This window comes from Poromitra crassiceps (genome assembly GCF_964638095.1).
Source record: "Poromitra crassiceps genome assembly, chromosome: 9".
Classification (NCBI taxonomy): domain Eukaryota; kingdom Metazoa; phylum Chordata; class Actinopteri; order Beryciformes; family Melamphaidae; genus Poromitra; species Poromitra crassiceps.
In genome coordinates this window covers 8,970,442-8,987,492 of record NC_139630.1, presented here as the reverse complement: position 1 = coordinate 8,987,492, position 17,051 = coordinate 8,970,442, and the positions used below count along the sequence as shown (strand labels likewise).

Below are 17,051 nucleotides of genomic sequence, written 5' to 3'. Positions count from 1 at the left end.
GACCACATGTTTCACAGCAATGTAACACAATGTTTATTTTGGCTGGTATTGCCTTTTCAGAAGGTAGAAATCTTTGCTCTAGAGCAGGGGTTCCCAACCTTTTTTGTGCCAAGGACTGGTAGATAGGCTACATGGGAAAAAAAGTTGCGGACCGGTTGTCAATTTTAATGGTTTTAGTTATATATATTTACTCACCAGGTGGCGACAAAGGGTAAATAACAGCCTTTTGTGTTGTACTGTATGTAGCCTATACAGTATTTATGTTTTTGTTACCATACACAGCCTATAATATTTTAGCCTATGTTTATCAAAAAAATAAAAAATAAAAAAAACGGAGTGGGCAATTATAATGAGCATGACGCTTCTGAGTGTGGCAGAGGCAGAGTCGGATGGGTTGCCCCTGCCATCCCATCCTGCATTTAGGAGATTTTCATAATGTGGTCACAGCTATTGCAAATTCACGCTTGTTGAATAACCAGCTTTATATTTGACAGTTGGCCTTCCACTGATGCTGATTGTGTTTTCACAGATCTTTCATGTACATAGAGAAGGACCAGGAATGTTGGACGGCAGCACAAAACTCCAAAACAGAGTCCGTCCTGCGCAGGCCCAACGCAGCTTTATATGAAAACAAAGGCAGGCCCTCTTGTCTTCTATCCACTCATAAGTACAGTAGTCAGCTTGAGTCTCTGTTACATTGTTACATAAGTACAGTATACTGGAGTGTCAGCTTGAGTCTCTGTTACATTGTTACATAAGTACAGTATACTGGAGTGTCAGCTTGAGTCTCTGTTACATTGTTACATTATTACTAGGGCTGTCAGCGTTAACGCGTTAATCGCGATGCGATTAAGGGCGGACTATAACGCGTTATTTTTTTCTTCTACGCACCCGTATTGTAGTCAAGCCGGTCGCAGCGGTTTCCTGTCTCCTGCTGTTGGTGCATAACCTTGCTTGCAAGATGGATAACCTCGCGAGATCAAAAGAGATTCTCTCGACGTACCCATCTTGTCATGCACAGGCAGTTAAGATGATTGGTCGAGCCATGCCGGCCCGACGAATCAGCGGCAGCCGTAGGCGGGCTCAGGCTCGTCTGGGCAAGTAGTGGGTACATGGTCTTTGTAGTTCTTTTCACTCGTCAACATGGCTGCCGCCGCGGAAGTGGCAGGCAGTCTGAATGAAATTGAATGTAACGTTCCCAATTCTATGTATTAAATTCTAAAAAACGACCCTCAACATTTGGGAAGGCTAAGCCACACAACTAATTCGTTATAATCTAACTAAATGCTTCGAAGGTGACTTTACGACCGTGAGGACTCAATCAATGAATACCACGGAGATCTGATTGGTTGAAGTTAACACCCACCAGCGGTGATAGACAGATGGGTCATCCAATCACCTGCCAAGTAGCTTGGAAAAAGTGCCCGCCTCCGTCAGCGGGTCTGGTTACTCCATTCCCAGATCGACTGGTTTAGTGAAATGTATGTGGAGCTATACCGTCCATCTGGCAGCGTCAGGTTAGTTGGTGCAGGCATGCAAAAGAAAGAGCAACACGCTTCTAAATGGCTCATTTTACTAAAAAAAGAAAACTCACAAATGGCACAGTGGACAAGTCAACAGTAGTTTGCACCTTGTGTAAAACGGAAGTCAAATATCACCGAAGTACATCGAGTTTGACCTATCACCTAAAAGCTAAGCATACCGGAGCAGCTAGCGTAGCCGTAGCCTCAACGCGAGACTCGTCATCACTCATTCTTCCTTCAGAGTCTCGGATGCGACTAGCCACTGGGAGGTCGGCTCCAATGGCTTCACGCGATATACTGTGTAGACGTTATCAATCACAATAAAACTGTACCTACCATTATTCACATGGAAGTGCCAAAGTTTTTAGCTCAGACACAGCCTTCTTCGGCTGTGTAATTTTGGGTTTCGACTGCTCTACAGCGCCGCCACCAGAACTATCGGTTCTGGAGCGTGTACTGCACTGTTTACAATTGTGGATTTATTTGCTGTTCAAGATATATTTTGTAGGCATTGTTACCGCCTGTCTACATTGCACTTCTATTGAATTGAAAATCAATCTAAAATTCAAGATCACAAAGTACATTTATTTGCATTCATTTGATTCCCAATCACGACACACTGGTAAGAATTATTAATGTCGAATTAAAAATGCTTTGAAATGCAAAATAATGGCATTTTAAACATGCAATACAAAGATGCGATTAATCGCGATTCAAAAGATGAATCCCGATTAAGAAAATTAATCGTTTGACAGTCCTAATTATTACATAAGTACAGTATACAGAGTGTCAGCTACAGTTGATGTGATTTCCTTGAGTCTCTGTTACATTGTTGTTAATGTTTAGCCTGTGGCACATGGTCAGTAAGGTTCTTTGGACTGTGGCTGCAAACAAACTGAAGAGGTAATGCAGGTTAAACCAACATAATACGACTTTGGTCAGGAGTCAGAACCCCCCTTGACATCACTTAACACACGTAACGCTGTTTTTTTTTTACGCCAATGGGACACCATCTTTTTTGACGTTTTTCGACACCAAGAGACCGCTGCCAACAACTTGTGTTAAAGCTATAGTTAAGCAACAAAAACGATTTGGTTAAGGTAGAGAAATGGTTTGGGTGATCAAAAATGTGGGCAGGATTGAGGCAAAGTGCACATTAAACAGGAAGATATAGAAGAATGAGATCTGTGGGGAGCCCTTCAATTCTAGAAGAACAACTTGACTGAGCTAGGAAAGACCATTTCCACCTATAGTGTCCGATCAAACAGCAGGCAGTGAGCTCCTCTGCAGCAGAGCAGTGAGATCAGATACATGGCAAAGTGAAAACAAGGGAACTTGGAGAGCTGGAATGGGTTAGCCTTAATTGTTTAATATCTCCATTGGTGTTGGAAGAGACTTTGACATAATTTGACAATTCTGCAGCAGCGTGGTGAGATCAGGTAAGATCAAAAACCAGGGCAGGATTGAGGCAAAGTGCACATTGGACAGGAAGATGATAGAGAGCCAAAGTCGACGTCACTTCCTGCTTCAGCATACGCACCAAGAGATTTCATCTGCCATTTATTTTCCCATAGACATTTCGTAAAATGTGTATAAAAATAGTTTTATTTTGTCAAACCAAATTATTCAGCCATATTTGGAAATATTTAGAGAGCACATAGAACATTTAACTCAGACCAAAATGTAAAAAAAAAAATAGCGGTTTAATATATATATATATATATAAATGGAAATGGAACTGACAGTCATACATGTCCACGCGTGGGCATGTATGACTGTTCATAGAACTGATTCCCTTGCATTTATTGATGATGTGACTATACTGACAATGGCAGCAGGATGAATTCTGACGTGTTTCTGGCAATATTATCTTCTCATATTCAACCAAATGCTTCAGAACTCATTGTGGATGATTAAGTTAGTTTGTCCAATTACTTTTGGCCCCTTAAACAATCAAATCATCATCATGGCGATTATGTTACGGCGATATTGTTCTATCATATCTATGTTGAAGTTCTCTTCTCTCTGTGTTGTCTAGAATATTTACTGGAATGTGTAAATGGAATAGGAACAGACTACAGAGGGACAAAGACCAAAACAAGATCGGGAAAGACATGTCAGCGATGGGCAGGAAAACTCCCACACAGGCCCAAGTATTGTCTTTTCATGTCATGTCATGTTCTGTCGTGCCATTCTATCATGTGATGTGAGATATATGCCATGTCCTGTGTGTATCATATCATGTCATCACCATATCACATACATCAGCATCATAAATCACATCACCTCATATTGCACATGACATCCTTGTGTGTGGTATTATATCACATTGTGTTACATCATATCTTACCTCAACTCACGTTATATTATATGTGATGTGTCTGCTGCAGCATCACCCCCACGACCCATCCTAGAGCAGACCTGGAGTCCAACTTCTGCAGGAACCCAGATGGAGATAGCAAGGGACCCTGGTGCTACACCACCGACCCCAACACCCGCTGGGAGCCCTGCAACGTGGCAAACTGCAGTGGTAAGTTTTATTTTGTGGCTGATATCAGAGGCGGGGGTAGGGGGAGTGTCGATGAAGTAAGATAGATAGAGCCTTGATGGATGAATCAATGGATGGACATGGATAAATACGGTTCACAGTACAGGATTTCCACTCCAGCCCTGATCTACAACTCCATGACTTTTCCATAATTAAGTTGGCATGCTTCCATGACCTAAAACATTCTTGCTTCCCTGTGTGTTAATGTCGTTTTTATGCCTCCGCCGGCGATAGCCAGGCCGAAGGCATTATGGATCCGGGTTGTCCGTCCGTCCGTCCGTCCGTCCGTATGTACGTCCGTACGTCCGTCCGTACGATGTTTGTTAACGCGATATCTGAGGACCGCCTTGACGGAATTTCAACAAATTTGCCTCAAACATCGACTTAGACTCAAGGATGATCTGATTAGATTTTGGTGGTCAAAGGTCAAGGTCACTGTGACCTCTCGAACGCCATTTTCAAGCTTGTTAACGCGATATCTCAGGAATGCCTTGACGGAATTGAATCAAACTTGTCTCAAACATTGACTTGGACTCAAGGATGAACTGATTAGATTTTGGTGGTCAAAGGTCAAGGTCACTGTGACCTCTCAAACGCCATTTTCCAGCTTGTTAACGCAATATCTCACGAATGCCTTGACGGAATTTCATCAAATTTGCCTCAAACATCGCCTTAGACTCAAGGATGATCTGATTAGATTTTGGTGGTCAAAGGTCAACGGTCAAGGTGAGCTCTCGAACGCCATTTTCAAGCTTGTTAACGCCATATCTCAGGAATGCCTTGACGCAATTTAATCAAACTTGTCTCAAACATCGACTTGGACTCAAGGATGAACTGATTACATTTTGGTGGTCAAAGTTCAAGGTCACTGTGACCTCTCACACACCCAATTTCCAAGCTCTGTAACGCAACATCACAGGAGCGCCTTGACGGAATTTCTTCCAATTTGCCTCAAATGGCGATTTGGACTCAAGAATGAACTAATGGCCGAGGCATAAGTCTGCGTTGCGGTCGTTCTAGTTCATTGTGGTTTCGTCTCCAGTTGGGCTGAAAGCCATCTAATGCTCAATGTGTGAAAGGACCTGTAAAATACATTCTGTTAAATTCCTGTAAAGTAAAAATAATAACTCTCTCTCTCACACACACACACACACACACACACACACACACACACACACACACACACACACACACACACACACACACACACACACACACACACACACACACACACACAGTAGGTAGAAATATGATACGATTTGCTATGTATATTTGAAGAGAGCATTTGTCTAGGCATACAAGCATCCATAGTTTCTAGTTATACAGTACATCATTATACAGTAGGGGTGTCACGATACACTCAGTTCACGATACGATACGTATCACGATACTGGGTTCACGATAACGATACGATACGATACGATTTTAACAATATTTTTTTAAACTTGAATAATGACAATATATGACTGGAAAAGTAGTATTTTATTTGAAATGCACAAATACAAAACATGCTGTTGTGGGAAATTGTTATTACAATAACAACTAGAAAAAACATGAGATTGGAGATAAGGCTTATCTTGAAATAGAATGAGTTACACCGTCACTTAGATTTACTTTGAACTAAAAGGTTTCTCAGCAGTATAAATTCTCATTATGCATCTTCAGTTTTTCTTCAAACTCAAACAACAAGACTTTTCTTAGTCTATTTTTTATGCATCTTCAGTTTTTCCTGTCAAGTAAACAGTTTTGCCAGAAACTCAATTGAATGGTTTCTCTCCTGTATAACTTCTCATGTGTCTCTTCAGAGACTTGTTCAACTGAACTACTTTCCACACATTGAACTTCAACAAACAAAGACGTTTCTTAGTCTATTTTTGAAAAAAAAAAAAAAAAAAAAAAAAAAAAAATCGCGATATGAGATTTCATCTCAACGATACATATCCATAGATAGTCTACTTACTATCGTGAAATTTCGTGGGACGATATATTGTGACACCCCTATTACATGTATACAGTGTCATACATGTATACTTGGACAGATATTCCTACAGGCAGTGTGTTTGTGTGTGTTCCCCTGTAGAGGAGTGTATACACTGCAGTGGTGAGGACTACAGAGGGAAAATCTCCACCACAGAGAACGGCTTCACCTGCCAGCGCTGGGACTCCCAGAAGCCACAGAGCCACGGCTACATCCCCAGCGTGTAAGACCCATACCACACCAATCGAAAAGGCATCCTTAGGCTGGAGTTATTAGTCGGGTTTCCATCCACCTGTTTTTATGCGAAATTTCAATTTGCGCATAAAAAACTCAGTGAAAACGCTGCCTCCAAATTTCGCAAAAAAGTTTTCACGCTTGAGGGATGCGGAAAAGTCGGGTGTATCGATAAAAGGAAAATGCGATATGTGCGGTGGAAACAGTTTAAGCCATATTCCATTGTCTCTCCATTCAAAAACCACACAGTTTGCCTTGATCACTGCAAAACATGACATGCCGTGTAACCTACACAATAGGGCTACACACGGTAAATCATGGTAAATACGCAGCACAATACCCACCGTGGTAAACAGAAGAAGACTGGGATATTAACTTTAAGGCGACTCACTTCTAGAATTGAATGAAATTGTATTCACTTACTATCTGCTCCGTGGATTATAACATTATGCTTGCGGAGTCGCACCTGGTAATCCAGAAATGGCGTTGTGGTACCTTTGTCTACTTGTAGATCATCAAGAAACTTTAAATGAATAAAGTTAGATGTGTTTAATAGAGCTGTATATTGGGTCTCGCAGCTGATCAGCAGCTCAGACAGCCTCAAACACCAGGTGATTGACAGCTCTATAATTGCAAAATAGCAGTGGATGGAAACGCACATTATTTCGCATTTTATTTTGCAGACTTTCTGAAAATTCGATTAAAAGTTGCGATACATTTGGATGGAAACCCAGCTAGAGTATTCTGGGAAATACATTTTTCCAAATTTACTTCATAGAGCATTTAAAGTCGAGCTGAAGCCAAAAATGACTTTTCTTTTCTTTTAGTTCAAATACCTGGGTATTCAGTGCACCTATTTAATAATGTATGCCAAAAAAATAACAAAAATCTAATTTATTTAGTTTTTCACACTTTTTCACATCAAAAGTTCATTTTTCAAGATTTCATTCATAACAGTAATGTACAGTTTGCTGACGTCACCTAGTGTTGAGTCGACACCACCTAACCCGAGACCGAGACAAGACCAAGACCGAGGAGGGGCGAGACCGAGACAAGACCAAGACCAAGACCAAGACCAAGACCAAGACCAAGACCAAGACCAAGACCAAGACCAAGACCAAGACCAAGATCAAGACCAAGACCAGAACAAATGCGAGACCATTTTCAAGACCATTTATACGCGACCATTTAACCTTTAGACTATTGCTCTGCTAACAACAACGAAATAAATCATTACATGTATTTAGGAATGATAGTAAAATATAAATGGCTGTACAGGTCTTGGTCAGTGACAGAATGCAATCGTTTGATCTGAAACACTTTCATATCACTGAGCTTCAGAAAGGCTTGACACAGTGGACAGAATGAAAAACACCTTATGACCTATGACTCCGCCCCCTTTGTGGTTTGTCTCCAGCCACCTTGTTGACCTGTGTTGTCTTCCTTTGTGCATGAACGTGAGGGGAGGAGCTACAGCGTTAAGACACTTTCAAACTGCAAGCTTATTGGTTGCGATTGACACACAGACCCGACACATTGCCCGAGACCGAGACAAGACCGAGACCGATGGAGGGCGAGTCCGAAAATGTGGTCTAGGTGCACTCACTACACTATATATATACGTGTGTATATATATATATATTAGGGCTGTCAGCGTTAACGCGTTAATCGTGATGTGATTAAGGGCCGACCATAACATGTTTCTTTTTTTTTATCGCGTTAATCGCATGCTGCTATTTTGTCCCTTCGACGCACCCTTGTAGTCTAACCTGGTCGCAGCGGTTTCCTTTCTCCTGCTGTTGCAGGCATGGAACAGTGCACAAGTCAACAGTAGTTTGCACCTTGTGTAAAACGGAATTAAAATATCAGCGAAGTACATCGAGTTTGAGGTATCACCTAAAAGCTAAGCATACCGGAGCAGCATCACCCTAGCCTCAAAGCGAGACTCATCAGTCATTCTTCCTTCAGAGTCTCGGATGCGCGGGTCCTCTAGCCACTGGGAGGGTAGCTCCAGGGCTTCACACAATATACACGTTATCAATCACAATAAAACTGTACCTACCTCACACACAATGTTGGTATCCAATGCTACGCCGCAATGTACTCCAAAATCTTCCGTAGTTTCCAATACCGAGCCATTATTTACATGGAAGTGCCAAAGTTTTTAGCTCAGACACAGCCTTCTTCGGCTGTGTCATTTTGGGTTTCGACTGCTCCACAGCGCCGCCGCCGGAAGTATCGCTTCTGGAGCATGTACTGCACTTTTTACAATTGTGCATTTATTTTCTGTTCAAGATATATTTTGTAGACATTGTTACCTCCTGTCTACATTGCACTTATATTGAATTGAAAATAAATCTAAAATTCAAGATCACAAAGTACATTTATTTGCATTCATTTGATTCCCAATCACGACACACTGGTAGAAAATTATTAATATTGAATTAAAAATGCTTTGAAATAAAATAATTGCTTTTTAAACATGCGATACAAAAATGTGATTAATCGCGATTAACTATAGTTAATCGCAAGATTAATTGCGATTAAGAAAATTTATCGTTTGAGAGCCCTATATATATATATATATATATATATATATATGTATATATATATATATATATATGTATATATATATATATATATATGTATATATATATATATATATATATATATATATATATATATATATATAGTATATATATGGCTCGGCATTTTTAAACAAGTTGATTTGCTATGTATATATATATATATATATATATGTATATATATATATGTATATATATATATATATATATATATATATATATATATATATATATATATAGTATATATATGGCTCGGCATTTTTAAACAAGTTGATTTGCTTTGGAAACCAGTGGAATTATCTAAGCCCAATGTCAAGATTTTTCACAAAATTTCAAAACATTCAGATTTCAGCACTCAATAATAGACTAAAGACTTGTTAAGATGGACATTGTTTGCATACTGTAGCTGCAGTCAGTGATCATAATCGGGCAAGCAACCACTAATTGAGTGCAATAGTGTGAAAATTAGTCTATTCAATGTCTGGGTTTAGATTTAGTTTTAGGGTTAGGGTTTAAAGAAAGTGGATAATGTTAGGCTTAGGTGACCCAAGTGTAAGGGTCACATACATGTAGTCTGTACTGTAGAGATGCAACCAATAGGCATGTGACACTTTGTTGAACATCTGCTTTTTGCTACCTGATTCAATCAATCAATCAAACCTTTATTGGCAGACGCTTGGTCCATAGATGACACATACACAATTACAAAAAGCACATAAGGGCACAATAAAAGAACAAAAGTACATTATAAAAGAGAGTCATACCAGAGTTTCCACATATGGGACTGGTATCTCACAGTGCTTAGCCCAGGATCAGTGAGCAACTTAATAATAACATTCTGAGACACGTTCAATCTACAGATAAACCTGTACCTCAGATTTCTCAGGAGCGCCTGGAAAGTGGCGACCCCCGCCTTACAGAACAGGTCACTAGCACTGCTCCACCTGGGCTTTTTCTGCAAGATGCGCATGCAATCATTATAGGCAACCTGAAGTTTATGCATGCTTGCCTTCTTAAACTTTGCCCACAAGGGGGCAGTATAGATAGGGGTACAGTAAGCCCTAAAGAGTGCGATCTTTACATCATCAGAACAGGAGTGGAATTTCCTGACCAACATGTTAGCCTGAATGTATAACACACGCCGCTGTCTATTATCATCATCATCACCCATATGGTCAGTGATGAAGTGGCCCAGATATTTGGTTTTGTCACAGACACATAGAGCATGCTCAGACAAAAGAAAGACAGGAAAAGCAAGATCCCGGTCCTCTTTCGTTCTACAGATCATAACAACACTCTTCTTAGCATTGTATTTAACATCAAATTGGACCCCGTAATCAGAACAGATATTCAGCAGATGTTGAAACCCAGCGCTGATTGTTACTCGAGCATCAACTTTGGATAATTTAAATAAAGCATTACCCCCTCTCTGCTTCTCTCTCTCTGCTTCTCTCTCTCTCTCTAATGATAGTCTTCCAGAGAAGTATCTCGAGGAGAACTACTGTAGGAACCCAGATGGAGACCCGCGACCATGGTGTTTCACCACCAGCTCCTCCAAACGATGGGACTTCTGCTCTATACCCCGCTGCAGTGAGTCCTCCAAACTCATACAGTATGTTTAGTATGTTGAAATGCATGGCTCAGGGCAGACATGTGACTCAACTCCTTCTTAATGCTTGTTAACGCGATATCTCAGGAACACCTTGACGGAACTTCTTAGAATCTGGCTCAAACGTCCACTTGGACTCTTGCAATAGGCTATTCACCTTCACCTGCTATAAGCCGGAGGGTCGTTGGCATCACAGCCGATCTGTCACAAGCTCTCTCCATCTCTCTCTGTCCTCGGCGGCAGCTCAGTGTTTCACCGAGTTTTAATTGAGTCCACTGTAAATCCTCCAATCTTTTCTTTTGTCTCTGCTGTTTACCCGCTGCAAACACGTTTCTATTGTCTCACCCCAGTCAACAAAATAACCCAAATTTTAACGGGTATATGATGTGATGGTGTCGTTATGAGATAGGGATAATATATACAGTCAATAGGCCTACACCTATCCAAATTACGCATGGGGAGAATTACAGGATGCCTCACACAAACTGTATTACAGGGACTAAGACGGGAATCTGGTTTGATTGATCTAACGCCCATTGCCAGGCCACACCTGTGAATAATTCTGGTGGTGAACACCGCCCAAATCCAATTTGCATAAATGATTTGGCATACCTCTAATCTGCATTTGCGTCCGTTGTTGTGACGAGTTATGCTTCCCCGTGAGTAATTTAATCGCCACCCTATTTTGGGGCTGTTTTAACTTAAAAACAGGGAGGTCACGTCTACCCAAACAATTATATCATTTTTAAAGAGTTATGTTTCTGTATAAATCATTACAATATGCTCCCGTGAGGTGGGGATGCATTTAGCTGCTGCCGGGCAGGGGTGCAAAACTCTGCATAACACCTGGACAGCAATCTTCCCTGCCTTAAGGCACGTGCAAACAGGTGCGCAAGCGCAAATAAGGGATATCGCCTGTACCAAGATAGGGCCCAGGCCAGAGTCTAATAACGGCATGGCCAGTAGACAGTTCCCCAATCTCATACGTGGCCACTAGGGGCCGAGGCCTGGTAAGAGTGTCTATCCATGTACGAAGCGTTGGCTTCACACATGGGCAAACACTTCGTACATGGGCACACACGGGGCTGATCACCGATGACATCACAATTGCTCCAGTGACATCACTCATGTGATCCCCACTGATTACATCATCACCGATGACATCACAATTGCTTGAGTGACATTACTAATAAAATCATCACTGAGACATTACCAATGACATCACAGCTGCAATTGCTCAAGTGACAATGGGGAAGAAAACCTATTTTCTGTTTAACGACTGTTGTAGACACCTTTTGTGAAGTGTTTGAAATGCTATCCCCAAAGTTCTCTGTTAGACCCAGAAGATAAAATATTACCGGTAGAGGACATGTCCTCGGTGACACAGGGCTGGAGAGGAGTGTTTGAGAGAGGCCGACTGGTTCCCTCACACAGACAGACAGTCTGCCTGGCTGCACAGACCCACCTCACTCACTCCCACCATGGCTTCCAGATCAGCCTCACCCGGCTCACTGGAGCTCAACTGCAGCAGGAGGTTTCAGAGGGGGAACCCAGTGTGATCTACCAGCTGCGAGTGACTCTTTTTGACAGGAATCATCAACACTTCTTCGGAAAAACATGGAGGAGCTCACCCCAGAAGATGAAAAACAACCACAAGATACTGTTCAACGAGGTCCTGTACTTCCATACATCCCTCCGGCTGCCCAGCACAGTGGCGGTCCTGGAGTTGACGACACTGACGGCCAGGCCAGATGGCTCCCTCTGGGCCCTGGGGCGAGGCTTCGCTGTCCTGGAGCTTTTTGCCAACAGGCCAAAGGCTCCGGCTGCAGACGGGGACAGAAGACTGAATCTGCACCATGGATCACCAAGGAGCCTGCTGCTCCATCCCCTGCTGAAGGACACTGACAAATATGGCAATCTCCTGAAGACTATTGATGGAGCTCATTTGGACTGCGTGGTAAAAAGCCACCCGGCACTGCTTTCTGTGACTCACCTTCTTCCTGAAAACATCCTTGTGTCTGGAGATGAGAACATTCCCGGGCTGGCAGCTTCTCCAACAGGAGATGCTCTGCTGAGGCCTCAGCTGCTCAAGATGCTGCCCTACACCCTGGACAGACTGACTGTCTTCTTCCAGCCCTCCCTGGAGAAGTTTGAGAGCCAGCTACTGCACCTGATCAATGCCGACTGCCACAACACAAATTATCCTGAAGCAGAGGATACACTGAAAATGGTTGTCATCCAGGAAAGGCGGCTCCATGTCGGGGTGCATAATGGCTGGTGCTTCCTGGAAAAGCCCCAGGTGGTGGTGCTGGACCAGGCAGAGAGCCCCTCCAAAGATGGTGCCTTGCCCAAGGACAGCGTGGCGTCGGCAGCCCTCTCTCAGACTTTGAGCCTTCGCAGCAGCCTGGAGCTCCAGCTGATCAAACACAAGTCTCTGGCGATCGTCTTCCAGCTGGAGTATGTCTTCTCTCCGATCGAGAGAGAGACCACTCTGTCTGCCACCTCCTCATCCCGGGCTGCCTTCATGCAGTGCCTGCGTTGGGGCGTCTGTTGCCCCTTCCAGGAGGCTGCCGACTGGAAGAGGAAAGAGATGCAGCTTGTCCTGCTGGGGGGTGCAGTGCCAAACCCTTATGGAGTCATGGTCTACACCACAGAAACACCTACCAAAGCCACCAACCCCTCAGTTCCGAGCACATCCCAGGTCTGGGAGGAGGAAAATATGGTGCGGTTCTGCCTGTGGTCCGCTCTGGAGGGGAAGCCGTCCAGCCCCAAGTCATCTCTGAGGACCAAGCAGGAGGATGTACCATGGCAGAGATTTCCCTCATCAACGTCACATGGTCAGAAACCTCCACTGGCTTCGCATCGAGAATCACCTCGAGGCCCAGGGCTCTTCTTGTCTCAGCTGGCAGCTACTTCACGCTACCCAACCATCAGCCACTCCACCTCTGCGTTGCCATGGCAACAGCCGTTTCCCCCTCTGCGCCATTCTTCCTTGTTGGCATCGGCCCACCAGCTGTCACATGTTGCCTGCTCGGCTGCCAGCAACATTGCCCATCTAGAGATGGACCTTGATCCAGGCGGGAATGTGTCAACGTCAGTTCAGGATGTCAGAAAGCAGCTGCAGGAGCTTCCCTTCACCCCTGTCCATGCCCCTGTCATCACTCTGGGAAGGAATGCACCCAGTTCTTGCTCGGTCAGCTCCAGGAGCTCCCTGGCACTTCTCCACTCCGCCGGCTATCCAGACGTCTTGGATGGCGATGGGCAAGTGGCTGAAGTCCTGTACCCCATGGAGCCCATGCACTTTGACCCCCAGCGTGAAGAGGCTGACTCCCTGACAGGCAATCTGATGGTGTTCCAGTTCTTGGCATTTTCCAGGATACCCACGGCGGGTGTTGATCCTGATTGGCCCGATAACATTTACTTCACCTTCCAGTTCTATCGCTTCCCACCAGTTATGTCCCAGCAACTCAAACTACGGAACAGTGACAAGGTCCAGCAGAAAGCCAGCGATCCGCTTCCCTGCATCCTGGCCTCTATTGACAAAGACGGCACTGTCAACTCAGGCTGCCCAGGGCTGCAGATCCATTTCAGAGTAGATGAGGGTTTCCTTAGGCCAGGCGAGAAGTGTTGGTTCCTGCGCTACCTGGCCCTCTATACCATGCAAGTTGACATCTGGGACAGTGACTCACTGCTCCTCATAGGGTCCACCGCCATTGAGCTCAAGTATATGTTGCGTCAGGGCCGATCGGCAGTGCAGGCCCTCCATGAGGTGGAGGTGCTGACCACCGACTACATGGGCGAGGACACCCTGATGACAGGTGCTGACATCGGGCGTCGCTCACCCCCTGGCCCCATGACCATCCACACAGTCCTTAAAGGCAGGCTCCACGTACGCACCGGCAACATCGGTTGCCCAATGGATCCTAGTTGGAGGAAGGCAGGGGATGTGTCGCCGTCTCGTGCCCACATCATCACACCTCGTGACAGCCCTGCTGGCTTCAGAGGAGGCAGCCTGTCCTCCAACAACATCCTGCAACTCAATGAGAGGAGCATGGCGCGAGCTCAGAGGCTGGAGACAGATGGGGAACTCATGGCGTTCAGAAACAAGATCAAAGCCGATGCCTTAGCTCCTGGCAGATGCGACCTAGACGAGACCGGCGACGGCCGCCGGCACAAACTGAACCGCATGGCTGCAGTGCATCGGCGGGAGGACAATGAAGACGTTGAGAACCAAGCTAAAGCAAGTACGGGTCCGGGGAAGGAGCAAGCCCGGCTGGCCAGAGAGCTGCTTCAGATCAAGCCCCACCAGGAGCACAGAAAGGCAGATGGCATCACCAACATGCTCAGTCAGGCTATCACCACCCAGCACCTGCTTTACGCCAGCCTGGGCTCTGCCGAGTACATAGAGTTTGTTCTTAAAAATCCCTTTAATGTACCGCAGATGGTCACTATCCACAGTAACGACCCAGAGCTCAGTGTCATCACTGACACAGAGGAATGGCAGTACTTCAAGGCGCTAACAAAAACACCCACCCTGCCAGAGGAGAACATGTTCCACCTAGAGGAGGGCGTCCTGGGGCCCAGGGTTTACCTCTGGCCACAGGAGAGTATCCACATCCCCCTGAAATACCAGAGCTTCCTTTGCGACCACACCACAGCCCTTCAGGGACCCAGCGTCCTACCTACAGACAGAAGTTCTCAGATGGCCAAGAAGAATCTATCCAATATCGTGTTGGCCAAGACCATCAAGATGACATTCAAAGCGGAGGACGGCAAGCCCATGGCCATCTGCCAGGTGAGCGTGGAGCCCATGCCCCATGTGGTTGACCAGGCTTTCCGACTCTACCACCCTGAACTCTGCTTCCTCAAGAAGGCCATCCGCCTGCCGCCCTGGCACGACCCCACATTCCCAGATGCTGGGACTTGTATTTCCGTACGCTGCAGTGACCCCAATGTCATCTGCGAGACACGGATGTTGGCACCGGGAGAGCCGCAGGATGTGTACTTGGAAGTGCCGGGAAGTCCCAGTCCGCACATAAAAATGTTCTTTGTTATGGTTTTCACTGATAAGTGGACCGCAGCACCCTCCCAGATCTGGCGGATTTACGTGCACTTCCTGGAGCGGGTGGATGTCAGCTGCATGACCGGTCAGCAGACCTGTCAATCGCTGGTTCTGCGGGGCAAGAAGGCCGTTCGCAAGGTCAAGTGCTTCGCTTCGCACCCGCAGGAGATCAAGTTGGACCCAGTGGGCGTGTTTGCTCTGCCTCCCGGGGAGGTGCAGGAGCTCCAGCTGAAGGTGCAGCCGTGGCATGCGGGCAGCCGCTTCCTGTACGTGAGCGCCGTGGACGTGGAGCACCGGCGGCTCGTCACTGCATGGCTGTTATGCCTCAACATCCACAGGCCCGTGCAGTCCAATGTTCACCGGCCCATGCATTCCAACTTCCCCCGGCCCATGCAGTCCAAGGCATTTGAAGTGAGTCTCCCGGTGGGCAGCGTTAACGGGAGCTCCAGGAGGATCACCTACACCAACTCTTACACCAGCAGGCAGGCCCTTCGTGCTGCCCTTCGGACATCCAGACCTGCTCCAGTTTAGTTCCATATTGGCGGAGGGGAGCTACTCCATCAGACTGTGCTTCTCCCCCAGCCAGAGTCCCGGCTCCACGGACATTCTCATCTATGTCAAGAGCACAGAGGAGAAGACAGAGGAGATGAGCTCTGCATGAAAGTCAACTAATCCTTCTGTTTGATTCAGACGAACAGCTGCAGCAACTCAAGGCTCACCATACAAAATGTTGAATTATATGCATTTTAAATCATTATATTGCTCCTTTAACTGCTCATAAGTGAGCAGTTAAAGGAGTTTCCAGGTGAGCATGACATTCTCTCCAAACATCAGTCTGGCTTCAGAAAGCAACATAGCATTATTACTGCGTCGATGAAGGTGTTGAACAATATAATTGGCATTTTGAATAGGAAGATGAGTTGTGGAGCTCTATTTATTGAAATTTCCAAGGCGTGGTGGTCGAACACACAGAACTGAAGCTTGAGGCAGGCTCAAGCTGATCTGACGCCTAACCGGTCACACCAGGAGCAGTCTCTTTTCCTCAGCGCCGGGCCCCTCCCCCCTCACAAATTGCATTGACTTCATGCCTGGCAGCTCGGGATCAGCGCGCAGCACGCTCGGAAAATAGAACAGAAGCTGAAACTATTGGATCAGCGTGGCTTAAGCGTGGCATGCTGCTGGTGTGAACGGACTTGCGTGTTAACAAGGACGCTGAAATGAAACTGCGTGAGATTGGCGTATGGTGTGAACGTGCAGTTAATGTTGACCATCTTATTTTCAAACAGAGGTTGATTAGTATCATATATCTGACCTGTGGCCTTATTTGTGAACTACCTCTCTGAAAAGTCTCTGTGTGCAATTTACCGGGCTCACCTCTACCTGGCCTAACATTGGTAATGAGGTACCCCAAGGGGTCTGTTTTATCACCTTTATTATTTTGTATTTACATAAATAGTTCAGGCCATAATGTGGTGTCAATTTAAATTATAAACAGTGATCCATTGTGCGGTT

At 45.2% G+C, this 17,051-nt stretch overlaps 1 protein-coding gene and 1 pseudogene across 2 annotated transcripts in view; both read left to right on the top strand.

The window, feature by feature from the left end:
- Positions 1-17,051, top strand: part of plg (plasminogen) — a gene marked incomplete at both ends in the record, with an annotated part of 51,393 nt that overhangs the window by 4,714 nt on the left and 29,628 nt on the right. Inside the window, 5 exons of the mRNA XM_083643221.1 lie at positions 530-636; positions 3,562-3,676; positions 3,914-4,053; positions 6,152-6,272; positions 10,340-10,458. Of these exons, the coding sequence (XP_083499347.1) occupies positions 530-636; positions 3,562-3,676; positions 3,914-4,053; positions 6,152-6,272; positions 10,340-10,458 (602 nt within the window). The remainder of the gene's footprint in view (positions 1-529; positions 637-3,561; positions 3,677-3,913; positions 4,054-6,151; positions 6,273-10,339; positions 10,459-17,051) is intronic.
- Positions 11,847-16,200, top strand: LOC310782930 (nephrocystin-4 pseudogene; annotated as a pseudogene). Its single transcript has one exon. The product of its transcript is annotated as a nephrocystin-4 pseudogene (transcript).